Here is a 14,744-nt window from a genome sequence, read left to right on the forward strand (position 1 = left end):
TGTACTCTTCTCCAGAAGTGGTTTTCCTCCAAGTTAGATCTCTCCTTCTCTCTCTCTCTCTTTTTTTTTTTTTTTGTAATTGTTGTCCATTTCCAAACCCCGTAACAAGACCATTACTCAGGAAACCCACTCAGATTTTTGAACCACATGCGAGGCTACTGACTCTGAATCTGAGTCCTGGGTTTCAGTGAAAAGTAGGCCCCGGAGTAGGTCCACATCAATGAAAGCTCAAATGTACAGGAGGCCGTGAGGCTTGGTATGTGGGGAGATTTTGAGCCTGTGTGTCATGGTAAGTCCAGAACAGTGGAAAGGAGTTCAAAGCCAGCTGATACAACATAATTTTGTTCAGTTCTGAGAACACCAAAACATCCACAGGGCTGTTTCAACAGGAAAAGTTAACTGCAACCACTGCTGCCTTTACAAACACAAAGAACAAAATCATCTTGGAAGGGTTCTTTCATGTTCAAAATCAACCGAATCACATCCTCCCTTAACCAATGAACTTGGGAAGCAGGACAGCACAGGGCCCAGCAGTACAGCACATGGAATGGTTTAGAACAAGGGACTGTGTGGATGGAGAGAAATTCAACTAAGACTCTGCCCCTGACTGTGACTCAGTGGCCTCATCTGTGAAATGGACATAGTGATGGTAGCTTTCTCACAGGGCTTCAAAAAATAAAGAAGATAATGTGTGAGGGGCTGAAAACAATTCCTCGAATAACTTAGTATATTACATGGCTCTTCAGGACAAGCACGCCTCTCACCATCTCCAAGGGCCACCTTGGAATTCTTGAATACATTTGATAAGAGCATCTGAAGCCGGTGCCTGTGCTGGGCTGGCTCAGTTTCCCCAGGGTGACACCTGAACTACCCCGTCCCCTTCCACCCCCGACAGTCACGGACCCTGGGATATAAAAGAGGTGCAGCCTGTGACCCAAGGAGGACCCTCGTGCCATAGGCATATGGTGCCAAACAGGAGCTGATCCTCTAGATCAGAGCCCTGCACTGCCCACGCCTGGCTTTCGACTTTGATTCTCTGCTACCAAGTGCATCACAGAACCCACACTAGCGGGTTTCCCAGCAAAGCAATGCCAGGGCCTGGTTCACATTCAGTGAAAACATCTGCAATAGTGCAGGCAATCTGTGCAAATCTGTTGCACTAAAACTCTGTCCGAAAAGCTGGCTACTTGTTCTGAAACCAAAACGTCAATTTGTACAAACCGCAATACGTAAGTACACCTGGGCAAGCACCACTTGTGAACACCACTGAATGCCTCCGTGAACCAGCTGCTTTGTTCGCCACTGGGCATAAGAAGAGCTTCCTCCGCAGGCTGCGCTGACAGCTCCTTGCTGTGGCGCCTGGTGGTTTGGGGAAGCAGAGTGGCGTGATCTCAACAGTATAGACGTGCGAGTCACAGCGCTCTGCCACCCAGCAGCCCTGTGCCCTTGAAAAGTCACCCTACTACCTCTGAGCCTAAGCGTCCCCACGAAAGGCAAAGCACTATCTACTTTATGGAGTTGCGGGAAAACTCAGAAGCGGTTGTGTAAAGCATGAGCCAAGGGCCCGGCAGAGTCAGCATGGGATAAACGCTGTGTGATTCTCCAAATCTCTCTCTGTCTAGCACATTCAGACCACCACACCCCTCCCGCCGCTCATTCCAGCATCCAGACATCTGCAGAGTGAGCGCGCCCGAGTCCTCATCACCGTGGGCGCACTGACCCGGAGGCCCCGTCCACCAGGCTTGCTCTCCACGCTGGTGGTACCAACCCTCTGTGCTAAATGCGGCCAAACTTGGTGCCAGGAGCTCTGTAAGAGAGCCCTCATCCGCGCACGTCTATCAGGAATGTGGGAAACTCAATTTGACAAATGTTAAAGGAAGTGGGGCACATCTGAGCAATTCCTGAGAGCTGCTTTAATTTACAGTTTGTAAATCCACTGTGCTATCACCGAGGCACAAAATAACAATAGTTATTTCCTCATTTTTTTTTTTCTGTTGCTGCAGGACAAATGAAATGATTTACCCAAACGTCTACATTCTGCCCTATAATAAGATTGGCTTTAGAGATGAGGCAATCAACTAACTTCCCTGTTTGTTCCTAGTAAAATGTGTCCTCACTTATTAGTTGCGGGATACTGGGTTGCTACTAGGTATTAATACTCTAGACCTTCTCACCATGCAAAGGGCTGCATTTTGTAAGTGGGACAACAGGTCATGGCAATTGTCATAGCCCGTGGTCCAAGAGCTCTGCCGTCTTCATTCATTCAGTCGTGCGAGCAAAATTGATCCCTTCTCCACATGCCTCCTAGGAGCTGGGGAAGGCCTTGCCATTGTTATGATTACTGGATAAGCCAGGCCACAGATTAATTCTCAGCAAATGTGGGTCCATTCCTGGTTCTGGCGTGCCTATCAGAGGGAAGACTGGGATGAGGAACAGCTAATAATATTGCCCTGATTTGTTAGCGTCTTACATAATTCTACTCCAAAGCAGGATGGGAGGGTATTCTCTCTGGTGAGGGCAATTCTTGGACAGGGTCTTAGCTGTGAGCTACCAGCAGGCACATCCCCCGGCAGAGGGGGATGAGTGCCTGTGTCCTGTGGGGCAAACTGGCAGTGCACTAAGGCTGGTCAGGAACCTTTTTGGCACCAGGGACCGGCTTCGTGGAAGACAGTTTTTCCATGATGGGGGGTGGGTGGGGAGGGGAGGGGATGGCTCAGGTGGTAATGTGAGTGATGGGGAGCGATGGGAAGCAGCAGGTGAGGCTTTGCTCGCTCGCCCGCTGCTCAGCGTCTGCTGTGTGGCCCGGTTCCTCACAGGCTGGGGACTGGTACCACTCTGCGGCCCGGAGGCTGGGGACCCCTGCACTAAAGCATCTGCTGCTCTCTCCCATTCGCAGGAATTCCCTGATGCCCCAGAAAGCCAACTCCATATGCAAAGTTCCAGCCTGAAGAAATGAGCATCATCTTTAGACATGGGAGGGGAGCAAGGAGGCAGGTATCACAGAGGGCCCCAGAAATGAGGAACCGTGAGAGGATGTCCAATGGCAATTTTTCTGTCTGAATAAAGTGGTGCTTTGCAGAGGAGATGAACCATCTGAAATTCTTCAAAGACGTAAGTGACTGTTGAGACCAAGCACTGTATTTCCTGGTCTAACTGTCGCCATGGAATGATCAGCTCCCAATCCACCTTCCCGTTCACCAGAGAGGGTTTTCATGGAGGAGGGACTCTATGGGCCCTGGACCAGTGATTTCCAAATGAGGCTCCAGGCCTCCTCTCTGCAGCTTCAACGAGAGAAACTGCTTTTACCTCTTTCATATGGTGGGATACTATATAAAATTTCACAGTTTAAAAAATGCTATTTCTGCTTAAAAAAAATTTTATACACTGACCTATGATATCCGAGAGAAAAGGTGATTTGCAGGATATACAGAAGTTGCAGAGTTAGTCCAAATTTCAGTCGTTCCACTTACTGTGTGACAAGCTACTTAACTTATATCTGAGTTTCAACCTCCTCATCTATAAAGTGGGGAATATAGGTGAAAGTTTTCAGCACATACGAGTTCAGTTCCTGTTTTCCTTTCTTTAAGATTAGATGGGAGGGAAGAAGCCCTTAGCATATGATACTAGCTCAGAGTAAGAAACCATAAAATACGACAAGCTCTGGAAGATCTGTAGATATTATTCACCATTTGTGTGTGTGTGTGTTATTCCCAGATTTTCCATTATCTGAAAGACATCATGTGTTCATCGGGGGATATAACAGAAATGTTTGAAGCTGGAGACATTATCTTCTACTCCATGGCCACACTTGAGGGATAAGACTGACCTCTTCAGGGTAGGGCAGGTGGGGCAGCCCAGAAAAGCAGTAGGAATTGGGCCAAGTGCCTGGAATCACAGTCAGGAAGGAAAGAGCCCAAGCAATCAGCCTGGACCAGGACCATCTGGGCCTGGCAGGAGCCCTGGTTCATTGCCCAATTGGTCCCAGTACCAAACTAAATGTAATATGCCTAAAGCCCTTCAGGAAGCATCTCAGCTGTTAAAATATCCCCATTGATACAGAAATCTAGATTCTGGACCTCACTCCCCTTGGAGCACCTGATAGACATATCTTATCCCAATTTAGTTTAGAATCTAAGAGTATGGTTCTTAGTAATTCCTTTTATCTTATCAGAATTTTATCTTTTAATTTGATAGCCTTTCTTTCACAAATGTGATGTGATAAACCTGAACATTTGGGTACTAGAAGATATTTTTTTCCTGGTACCTGGGTATCTCTCCATCAAAAAACGGAGGATTTCTTATAAAACTGAATTCAGAGCACTGGCTTCTCCCACTTCTTTTCTGTCCTAAACATGCAAACAGAAAGGAACAAAGAGGCCAGGAAAGGAGGCTGTGACATGGTGTGAGCCCGTGATACAGTGCGAGCCCGTGACATGGTGTGGGAGTCGGTCCTGGAGAGGCCTGCAGAAAAGAAGGAACTGACTAACCAAGATGGTGGAAAGATAATGGGTTGGGTTGTGGGGGAAGATGGGAGTACATACTAAAATTCTTGGGGTCCCAGAACTGCTGGAAATAGAACCCTTATCTGGGTATTGCCTAGAGCAACCACAGCTTTTTGAGCATGCTATGTTTTGTTTAAAATAAGGAAAAGAAGCTCCAAGAGAAGGGTGGTAAAATGGTAACTGCCTTCCCCTCCTAATTCATTCCCAGGAGCCCTTGACACAACCCTACAAAGATCTCTGAGCAGACTAACTTAAAAGCGTGCCTTTGGGAAAAACTAAATGTCACAAGTATAAAATCACAGCCTCTGGGAAGTCAGCACTGATTTTAGGTGGTTTTAGGGTGTAATTTTGCCCCAGGAGACCAATAAGACTAGCACCAGGGATAAATACAGCAAGCTGCAAACAGTTCTTTAGATTGTATGTTCTCTGATGGCAGAGGCTACATCTAGGATGCTCTTTGAATATCCAGTTCTTAAAGCAGACACTTACAAAATGTTTACTGAACGAATATTGTCTTCTCCTACCCAGAAACAACCAGTCTTTACAAAAATCCCTTTATTGAGTCTGTACAACTTTCTGATATCGTTCCATGTAAGCACTGAGAAGAAAGAGAGCAGAACAAGCCTAGTGAGATATCCACCCAGCAGCAACTCAGCCTCTATAAATTTAATTTTAGAAAACAAATGAATCTCAAACTTTCCTATAATTTTTTTTAGAGAAAAGTAGGAAAGGAATAGGTTTAAGTGATTAGAGTATCTCTCACATTAGCTTCCCATGACCCAGTGCCTCTTAAGGGCAGGGGAGGGAAAGAGATACAATTTACTGGTTATCTTTTACAAGCAGTACAAGACTACAATCCCTGGGATAAGGAAACTTACTAGCTCTTGATTTGAGGTCAATTCCCCAAAGGCAGTGCAGCCACTAAGATCCAAGAGGAATAAGTTAGTCCTGATGAGCTGAGGAGGCATAGATCAGAGTTCGGGACACTGGAAGCAGCTGGAAATTCTGAAAAGGGGCACCAGAGTGGAAGCATTTCTGCAGAGAATGGCTGCAGAAATCTGTAAGTGAACCCACCCAGTACACAGGGCAACATCACCCAGTGCTTACCAGAGTGGCCACTGCAAGGTTGAGAAAGGTCGCTGCGCTGGGAGACATCAGAGGTTCAGCCCAGGAAAAGTGTAGAGAGCTGTTTAACACCCTGGGTATCCAGCTGAGATGCAAAATATCCTGGGAATTCATCCCCCCAAAAAGGGCATGCCTTAGAAGTAAGGACTCCACTGTGAAAACTACTCTTGACAGCTACAGACAAAGCCTGAAATCAAGTCCTGACATTTTCAGAGAAGAGATAGTTTGCAGATCGAGTGCCATCAAGTTAGAAGATCTTGTAACACACACTGAACTTGCCATAATTCATCTTAGCAAAGCATAAAACCAAAGCTATACAAGCTCAAAGTGATCAGCCAATATAGAGCTGATTGCTGGAATAAGAATAAACATTCTTCCAAGGAAGATAACATATTCTAAAATATCTAAAACATGTAATTTACAATGTCAAGTATATATAATAAAAAACTACTACACATGCAAAGAAATAGGAAAATAGGACCCATAGTGGGGGAGGAAAAAGTAATCAATAGAAACTGAGCCTGAGATGGCCCAAATGTTGGGTTTAGCAGGTAGATTATAAAGCAGCCTTTCTTTGTTATGGGAAAAAAGGAAAGTTGCTCAAAGAATTAAAGGGAAATATTCTTTTAGTGAGTGATCAGACAGAAAGTCTCAGCAGAGAAATGGAAGCTATATAAAAGAACTAAATGTAAATTCTAGAACTGATAAAATACAATAACTGAAAAGAAAATTCACTGGATTGACTCAACACATACTGGAAGACAGAACACAGGGGGGAAAAAAGAGTTGGTGAAGCTGAATACATATTGACATAAATTTCCAATCTGAAGAATAGGGAAAAGATGGATTTTTAAAATATTAACAGAGAATCAGGGATCTTTGGGGTATAGTAAGATACCTGACCTAACATACATGTAATAGAAGGCTGAAGAGAAGAAGAAAAGAAAAAAAAAGCAGAAAAAAATATTGTAAGGAATAAGTGCTTCTAATAATGGGAAAACACTGACTTAAAAATCCAGAAACTCACTGACCCCACATAGAATAAACACCAAGAAAACCACCTTCATCAATTTTATAATCAACCTGCTGAAGATGAAAGATACAGAAAAGTATCTTAAAAGCAGCCAGAGGAAAAAATAGGAATGATGACTGACTTATCATCAGGAACAATATAAGCCAAAAATCAATGGAATGACACTTTTAAAGCTCTAGAATAAAAAGTAGCAACCTAGATTTCTATATACAGTAAAAAAATATATATATACTTTGAAAAGCAAGGTGACTCCAAGTTTGAGCCAAGATGGAGTCAGAGGGACTGGATTTACCCTCCAGCCTGAAATAATATGTGCTTCACACACATATGTATTCACACACATGTGAACAGTTTTCAAGATATTGAACACTGGGCAATGAAAGATGAAAAAAATGCAGAAAACCCTACAACTGTTCCAGCTTTCTGCCTAGGGATTGCTTTCAAGCTTCAGTGCGGGGAGGGAGAACCCATGTGGAGTTCAGCAGACTCCTTGAGTTGAGGAGACAAAGCTTAAAGTGTGGCAAGGGCAAGGGAGCTAAAATTTACAGCACAGAGTAATAGAGAGGAGAAAGCTGCATGAAGAGAGAGCTCTGGAGATATGCATAGAGTCCCCATAGAGTCCTAAGCTGAGGATGGATCATTGCATGCCTATGAGAAAACTGCTCAAGCCTGAGGAAAGAACCACCTGAAAGCATTAGAGGAACAGTTCTCAGAGCTCACGCAGAAGAAGCTCACTTATTGCCACCTGCTACAGTGGAAAACATAATTCATGGAATAATAGGTTGAGGAACCAGAAGGGTTTTGCCACATAGTGAGATAAATTTAGTTATAATGTAAATATTGCTCTGGTTTCACCTAACAAAGCTTAAAGGCAAGATCAGAAAAGATCAAACTCTTACCAAGTAATTTAATAGCATCCCAAAACAAAGGACAATAATGTTTAAAGGTATACAAAAGTATCCAGCACCTAACACAATAAAGGTAAAATTCACAATATCTGGCAACCAATTAAAAATTACATTAAAAATGAAAGATACAGAAAAGAATCTTGAAAGCAGCCAGAGCTTTTAAAATTATCAAGCATACAAAGCAAGAAAATAAAACCCATAATAAAGAAAAAAATCAATCATAACTAACCTAGAATTTATGAAGATAATAGAATAAACAAGAACATTAAGACATATTTTTACTGCCTTCCATATGATTGATAAAATTGAAGAAATATTGAGCAAGTTAAGTAGAGACATGGAAGATATTTTTTCAAAAAGTAGAACTTCTAAATATGAAAACTCTAATATCTGAGATGAAAAACACAAATGGAAGAGATTAAAAGCAGAGAATAGAAACTGCAGAAGAAAAGATTAGTGAACTTGAAGACAGAAATAGAAATTACCCAACATGAAAGTCAGAGGAAAAAAAACTGGGTAAAAAATTAACAGACAAAAATTAAACAGTTAACAAAAATTAAGTTTTCCTCAGTGACCTTGGGAAAACTTCAAATGGCCTAGCACACATGAAATTGGAGTCTCCCAAGGAGAGAAGGCAGGAAGGACAGAAAAAACAAAAAAAGTAATGACTGAAACTTTACCAAATTTAGTAAAAACTATAATCCCCCAGTTTCCAAAAGCTCAATGAACATCAAGAAACAGGCAGTAAACTACACAAAGGCCATAAGCAGATGGCTTAATGCCAGTGATGAGAGCTCCACTCTGGCAGCAGGAGTAGGTAATTGATTCCGGTAGCAGTAGGTAACTCTAATTTCTAGTTTTCTCCCCTAAGTTTTCAGAACCCCATCACTGCACCCCCTCAGAGGTAAACTGTCCAGAATCTTCTCTCTCTTCAAGTCTCTGTCCCAGCTCTACAGGGGATCTCTCCTCTGAGGTCTTGAGGCATCAGCACCAACAACAGAGAGTGCCCCTTCTTCAGTGGTCTGTGCCCAAGCTCCCAGGGCCCTTCCTTCTTCAGGCTTCTAAATGCTGATCAACCCAACCCCTTCCCTGTGCAGCCCTAGCCCAAGGGATGGGGGCTGCTTTCCCATTATTACTACCTCTGTGGTGTCACAGTGTTTCCTTTTTGCCTATTTAACCAATTCCTTATGTTAAATACTGTTTAAACAACAGAGAAGGATGATTGCATCTTGTTGGGCAAAAGTATAAACATTTAAAAAAATCATTTTATAGAATTTCAAAGATGTACAGAGGAGTGCACATATAAGCTAAGTAGCCAGAGTTGAAACACGTTGGTTCTTGAGCTGTTCTCTCAGTTTCCAATCTACCCCTTTATCCCCATCTTTGTGATTTGGGGCTTTGCCAGGTGGGTGACCAATAGATTCTGTCCAAAAAGTATGCTACAGGGACACAAGAAGCTAGAGGGGAAACAAGGGACTTGCTTTTGTTCTGTTTTATTTCCTGTTTCTATCAACATCACCCTAATAATAGTTCTTCACTCTATAAGTAGCGATTGATTGCCTGTAGGTTCCAGTGACCCTGCAATCCCAGTAGCAGCCTACTTGTTCCCTCTCAGAAATTCCAGTACCAGCTGCCTGGGCTTCTCTCCTCTGAGGTCTGAGTCCAGCTCCATGGATTTGCTGAACTATTTCTTCCACTGAATTCTTTTCTGAATTCCTGAGGTAACAGCACCAGTTAGGCTGTGCCCCCTTCTCCGAGGTTTACCAGTTGTGGCGTCTTTCCTCCAAACTTCTCATCCCAGTGGCCTAACTCCTCAGATGTCTGGATCCAAACTCTCCCTCAAGCTTTTAAATCCCATTAATCCCAAGTCTTCTCTTGGTCTCCACATCCCAGAGGGAGGTAACTACTTCCTGCAATTACTACCTTGGTGATATTTTCCTTTGGAATTTAATAGCATAAAGACATACTTATAAATGATAACAATTCTTTTCATGTCAGATATGCTATATTACACAGAGGTTATTTTAACTTTTCCATGCTAATTTCTTTTGTCTTATACCTACATTTTCAGAGATTTTCAATAAGGGCTAAGTTATAAATGTGCATCAGTGCTTATGAAATGGGAAGGATCTACAATAATTATTATTCTCATGTTTGCCTCACTTTGTCCAAGGGACGACGTTATGGAGAGACTGAGAAATGGAAGACAAGAGATTCTCATATCCCTCATGATTTGGGGAAAGTTAGCCTTTAGGAAGCTAAGCCTCCTCATCTATAAAATACAACTCACAGATTACTGTAGATCTCTAACAAAGCGTTTATGTGGAAGCACTCTGTAATCACAAATGGTGTGTAAGTTTGTTTTTACTAGATGGTAAAAGAAAAGATGATGAAATAAGAGAGGTGGAAAGAAGAGAAACAACTGAAGAAAGCATTCTAGAGAAGTTTCTACCCACTCAGAACTCCTCTGGAAATCAGTTAAAAAAAAAAAAGAAGAGCGTGGGCCTCTGTTTTTCCCGTTCCATGCAACCCTGATCCCCACTCTCCACGCCAAAGGTCCCTTTTGCCAACGAGACGGAAGCCATTTATTAATGTACGGCAAATACTGTTTATTGCAGACTTTCCAGCTGACTCATGTGAAAAAGGCACTATGAAAATTAATGAATCTAGATAATCTCTCTAAATGGATTTATGTTAAAATATACAACATTCTTACATAACATCTGTTTTATATATGTGAAATAATATAACATTTAATGACAAAATCATGTTTTCAAAAATAACATTTGTTGAAGGTTAAGTCTCTTTTCTCTACCTAGAATCTTTCACAGGATTAAAGTATGTGTATATTATTTCTTATTACCAGAAAAACTTGACACAGATAAACTCATAAAATGGCCCCAATTTGCTCTTCACTACTTATATCAATATTCAGAACTGAGGCCTTCATTAAGCAGAATACTGTAACACACACCAATGCAGGCTATTTCCTGTGACAGATTTTGAATGTATATGACCTCTTTTACACTTGTGCTTTCTCATATATAAGAACACAGTATAGATAATAAGCAGAATATAAACTAAATCAAAACACAAGCTATACAAGGAATTGTGATCAACAGAGCCATGACAGATAAAATGTCTCGGGAATGCTCCAAAGGTTTCTATTTGTATGTCCAAGGCCTTGTTGTATTTTACAGTTCATTAAATGTTTTAATCTTTTTAAAAAACTGTTGGCATTAAGAACTTTAAATAAAGCTAAACATTCTATTATTGAGTATGTTGAAGAAGAGACCTAAGTAAGCAGAGGCTAGCCTAAAGTAAGCTACACTCTGGATGATACTACCATAGTCACAGGCAAAACTGAAATTGTTTAGATTTTGAATCATGGGCAATATCTCTCTTTTGTTGCAATAAATAAACTCACCACTGTCAAAAAAAAAAAAAGTCTGCTTAGGCATTGAGATGGGGATGAAATAATTAATCCAATAAAGGAAACCTCACCTTGGTAAAGTAGGCAAAATATTTCCCAAGGGGGGAAATTCTGTTTAAAATTTTTTCATTTGAATAAAAATAATGGGCCCAGAAGCAAGTCCTCTGCTTACTTACGTTTGCATTGTTTCTTTATGGCGATAAATTCTGTATACCAAGGAATAAGAATCTGACGTTCCCTTCATGGCTTCTGAAAACAAAGCACGTTGGAATAATGCCAAGAATAATGGAGTTTAAAAACTAATTAGTGACTGCTTCCCTCATCAAAAGATTCCACTCCCGAATCGCTAGCAGCAGCACTGATTTTTTCCTGCCGTCTTCGCATGATTTCTTGCAACTCAGAGCTGCCGTTGTTATCCTGAAAAACAAACATGGTTCAGACAAGATGGTTACTGGTTTGTGAGGCTGCAAATCATGTAATGAAATGGCTTAGGCTAAAAGTTCTTTGTGTTTTTCTTCTCATGTCTCTAAGGGGAAAACTGAAGGCTGCCCTTCGTGTAAGTGATGATTCTGGACTTTACTAACATCACATTTTCACTTATACTGTCTTAAGGCAATTCAATTCATTCACCATGCCTTTCACTTGAACCTGTTAAAGATAAATCAGTAATGCATGTGGAATGCTCTAGATTCCCTGGGGGAAAGAAGAGATTGTACAAGAAGCACAAAAAGATGGTAAATTATCAAAGAATGTGCTTTAGGTCAAGTAAGATACTCATCTATCTACCTTAGGGCCTTCTAGATCAGGCCCAAAGATTGGGCTCCAAAGACACCAAGTTTCCTCATACCAAAGGGTTCTGACCCTCTGACATCTTGTTGGCTTTTGTCCTTTCCAAACCCGACCTGCAATCCCTATGCGCCCTCCTTATTCCTCTCTCATCTACAGAAATCTCTGGCAACACAGGTGAGTAATATGAACCATGAACTAGATGCAAGAGAAGGGCATGATGGGAAGGTGCCTGGGGAAGAGGAAGAACCTCAGGTAGGAAGTCTCTGCCTTAATTCACATCCAGAAGAACAGGAGCAAGAGGCCAGGAGGACATGGGAAGTCAGGGGAAATGACACTGATAGGGAGTCTGGACTGAAGGAATTCGGAAATGCTAGGAATATGGAACTTTCTGTCATAACCTTTAAGGAGGAATTTATACATTCTCAATAAAATTAGAAGGTACAATGGTAACAAAACTGCCTCAGAAAAGATATAATCCTGACTCACATTCAATATACAAAAAGCCTTATGTAGAATCAACCAAGATGAAGTCGTAGGAAAAATTTCCAAGGGAAATATAATTTCTCCTGAGTGAGAATGGTTACAGGGTTGTATGCACAAAGCTATTTTACTGAGTTATTTAACTGCTGAATTTATACAATAAACCTGCTAGAGATAATTACATATTGATTTCACGCCAAAGCCTATATCCTTTCATTGGAGTCTAAGTTTAATTTTCATGAAAGCTATTAAGAGCTGTGAGATGTAACAGTTAGAAACTACTACCCTTACACAGCCCACATTAAGTAGAGTAGGATATTGAAACCTTAAGCATATCCAATCTAGAAAACATTTACTCTTTTTCTTTCATAGAAACAACTATAACTAAAGAATTACTCTTCAGGGCCTGCTGTTTTCAATGATCCCTACCTAATATTTTCCCTCTGATTATTTATATGTATAAGCAGGCCTAAGGCACACAGCCATGGTTTTAAGACTTTATAACCTCTAACCTGCTAGAATCTCCAAACTAAATATTAAGGACAGGTAAAAGAGTTCTGGCCTCTTAAGTCATTTACTCACCCGAAGTAAATGAGTAAATAAAATTCCTACAGAAGTAGTGCATGTAAAATGAGAACATTAAGCTTTTCATTAGATATCCAAAAGTATATGAAGCTCAAGCTTGTTATAGGAGCACTTATAACAAATTAATCTCCCTGAAAATGGTCGCTAATGGTCCCCAGTGACAGATTACTAAAGCTGAATCAAGTTGAATTCAGCTCTGTATGAAAGGCAAAGAAAGCGACCTATATGGACATAAATATTGTTTCCAGAGCTTTCAAATTGCAGTCCATGCTCTTGACTAATGCAGAAAAACACCACCTTAGGTTGAGAAGTCATACCTCTAATGCAGCTTTCTGTACAGTGATTTGGCTAAAGACTCTGGCCCCTTCAGGACAGACGGTTCTCAGTTCATCTTTATTGAGAGAGAAAAGTTGTGCACCATTTAATACTCCAAGACTATTGACAGTTCTGAAAAAACAAAAGAAGGAAAAGAAGGAAATAGAGCATTAAAAATACTGTCTGGATTTGTGGTTGCCAAGGGGGAGGGAAGGATTGCGAGTTTGGGGTTAGCAGATGCACACTATTGTATATAGGACGGATAAACAACAAGGCCCTACTGTATAACACAGGGAACTACAGACAATATCCTGGGCTGAACCATAATGGAAAACGAATATAAAAAAGAACGTATACAGGTGTATAAGCGAGCTACTTTGCTGTACAGCAGAAATTAGCACAACATTGTAAATCAACTATACTTCAATAAAAATTAATTAAAAAATAAATAAATAAAAATAAATAAATAAATAAATAAAATACTGTCTGGATAAAACAAAAGAAAGATTTCTGGTCTTGCTACAACCTCTCTTCTCTAGGTGTTCCATACACTGGAACTCATAAATGGTACTAGAGTGCTTAGGGCAATGACAGGGGACGGGCAGGATAACGACCCTGAGGCTATGTAAGATCACTGATCATGAAGTGTCAAAAAGAGTCAACTGGGTTTAGTATCTTTACTGTGTATTACCAATTTCTTGAAATTTGGTGTTTCATAGAAGGAATGGATAACTTTCTAGTAGCCAGGCAATTGACTAACCAGTGTACCTCATTTTTTCAGTCACACTGGGCGAGTTTATAATGTGTCAAGTGCTCTTGAATATGTATTAGTCAAATTGTTCAAATACATATATTCAAATATGTTTACCAAATACACAAGAAAATGTTTACAAATTTTTAATTATAGACAAATAGAAACTTCACTGTGGCTTTCCTAAAGGAAAGCTCTATTAGATTATAACCTACAATAAGTAACGTCATCTATTTTTTATTTGCCTGGGATCTCTATGCTGCAGCAGGAGAAAACGTTCTGCTCTATGTCCTCTGTGGTCTGGGGAGTCTAGGTAAGACTACAGTCCTATCCCGTGTGACCCTCTGAGGGAGAAAGACAGCCACCAGCCTCAAAGCTGCCAAGAGACTGCTTGAGGGACCAATGATGAACAGACACCACCATCTAGAAAATGGGGTGCCATCAAATGATGGTTATTTCTGCTTCCTCCAATTTTTTTTTTTAGCTATAAATGGCTAGAGTCATTTCCTGAGCATGGAAACAGATGCAGTTCGGATTCTCACATTTTCTAAGAGTCACTTGTGACATCCTAGTGATCAAATTGAAAACACTGCATGTTATACACACAGAACTGTAAAGTATCCCCAGAGAGACTTACACAGGGCTGAACCCCTTTGACTGCAACCATGTCTTCACATCCTCTGGGGTGGAGTCATAAGTGATATTGACAACTGGCACATTCTGCCGTGGCACGTGGAACTTCTTCTGGGCGGCGCTCCGACCAATGGTCAGTCTGTGGATGAGTTCATCCTGCACTTCCTCCATCTGAGATTTCCTTCCTAGA

The 14,744-nt window shown here is 41.2% G+C and overlaps 1 protein-coding gene across 13 annotated transcripts in view; it reads right to left on the bottom strand.

The window, feature by feature from the left end:
* Positions 1–4,546: 4,546 nt before the first annotated feature.
* Positions 4,547–14,744, bottom strand: part of EPS8 (EGFR pathway substrate 8, signaling adaptor) — a 202,136-nt gene continuing 191,938 nt past the window's right edge. For 8 of the 13 annotated variants that reach the window (XM_082351942.1, XM_082351935.1, XM_082351944.1 and 5 more), the window contains 3 exons: positions 14,559–14,739; positions 13,173–13,302; positions 4,548–11,418 (listed from right to left, as the gene is read on the bottom strand). In XM_082351942.1, the coding sequence (XP_082208068.1) occupies positions 11,305–11,418; positions 13,173–13,302; positions 14,559–14,739 (425 nt within the window). In that variant the 3' untranslated portion in view covers positions 4,548–11,304. Of the gene's footprint in view, positions 11,419–13,172; positions 13,303–14,558; positions 14,740–14,744 lie in introns of all 13 variants that reach the window. The other 5 variants (XM_082351946.1, XM_082351938.1, XM_082351936.1 and 2 more) reach the window with 4 other exon arrangements.

This window comes from Balaenoptera borealis (genome assembly GCF_965194805.1).
Source record: "Balaenoptera borealis genome assembly, chromosome: 13".
Lineage (NCBI taxonomy): Eukaryota > Metazoa > Chordata > Mammalia > Artiodactyla > Balaenopteridae > Balaenoptera > Balaenoptera borealis.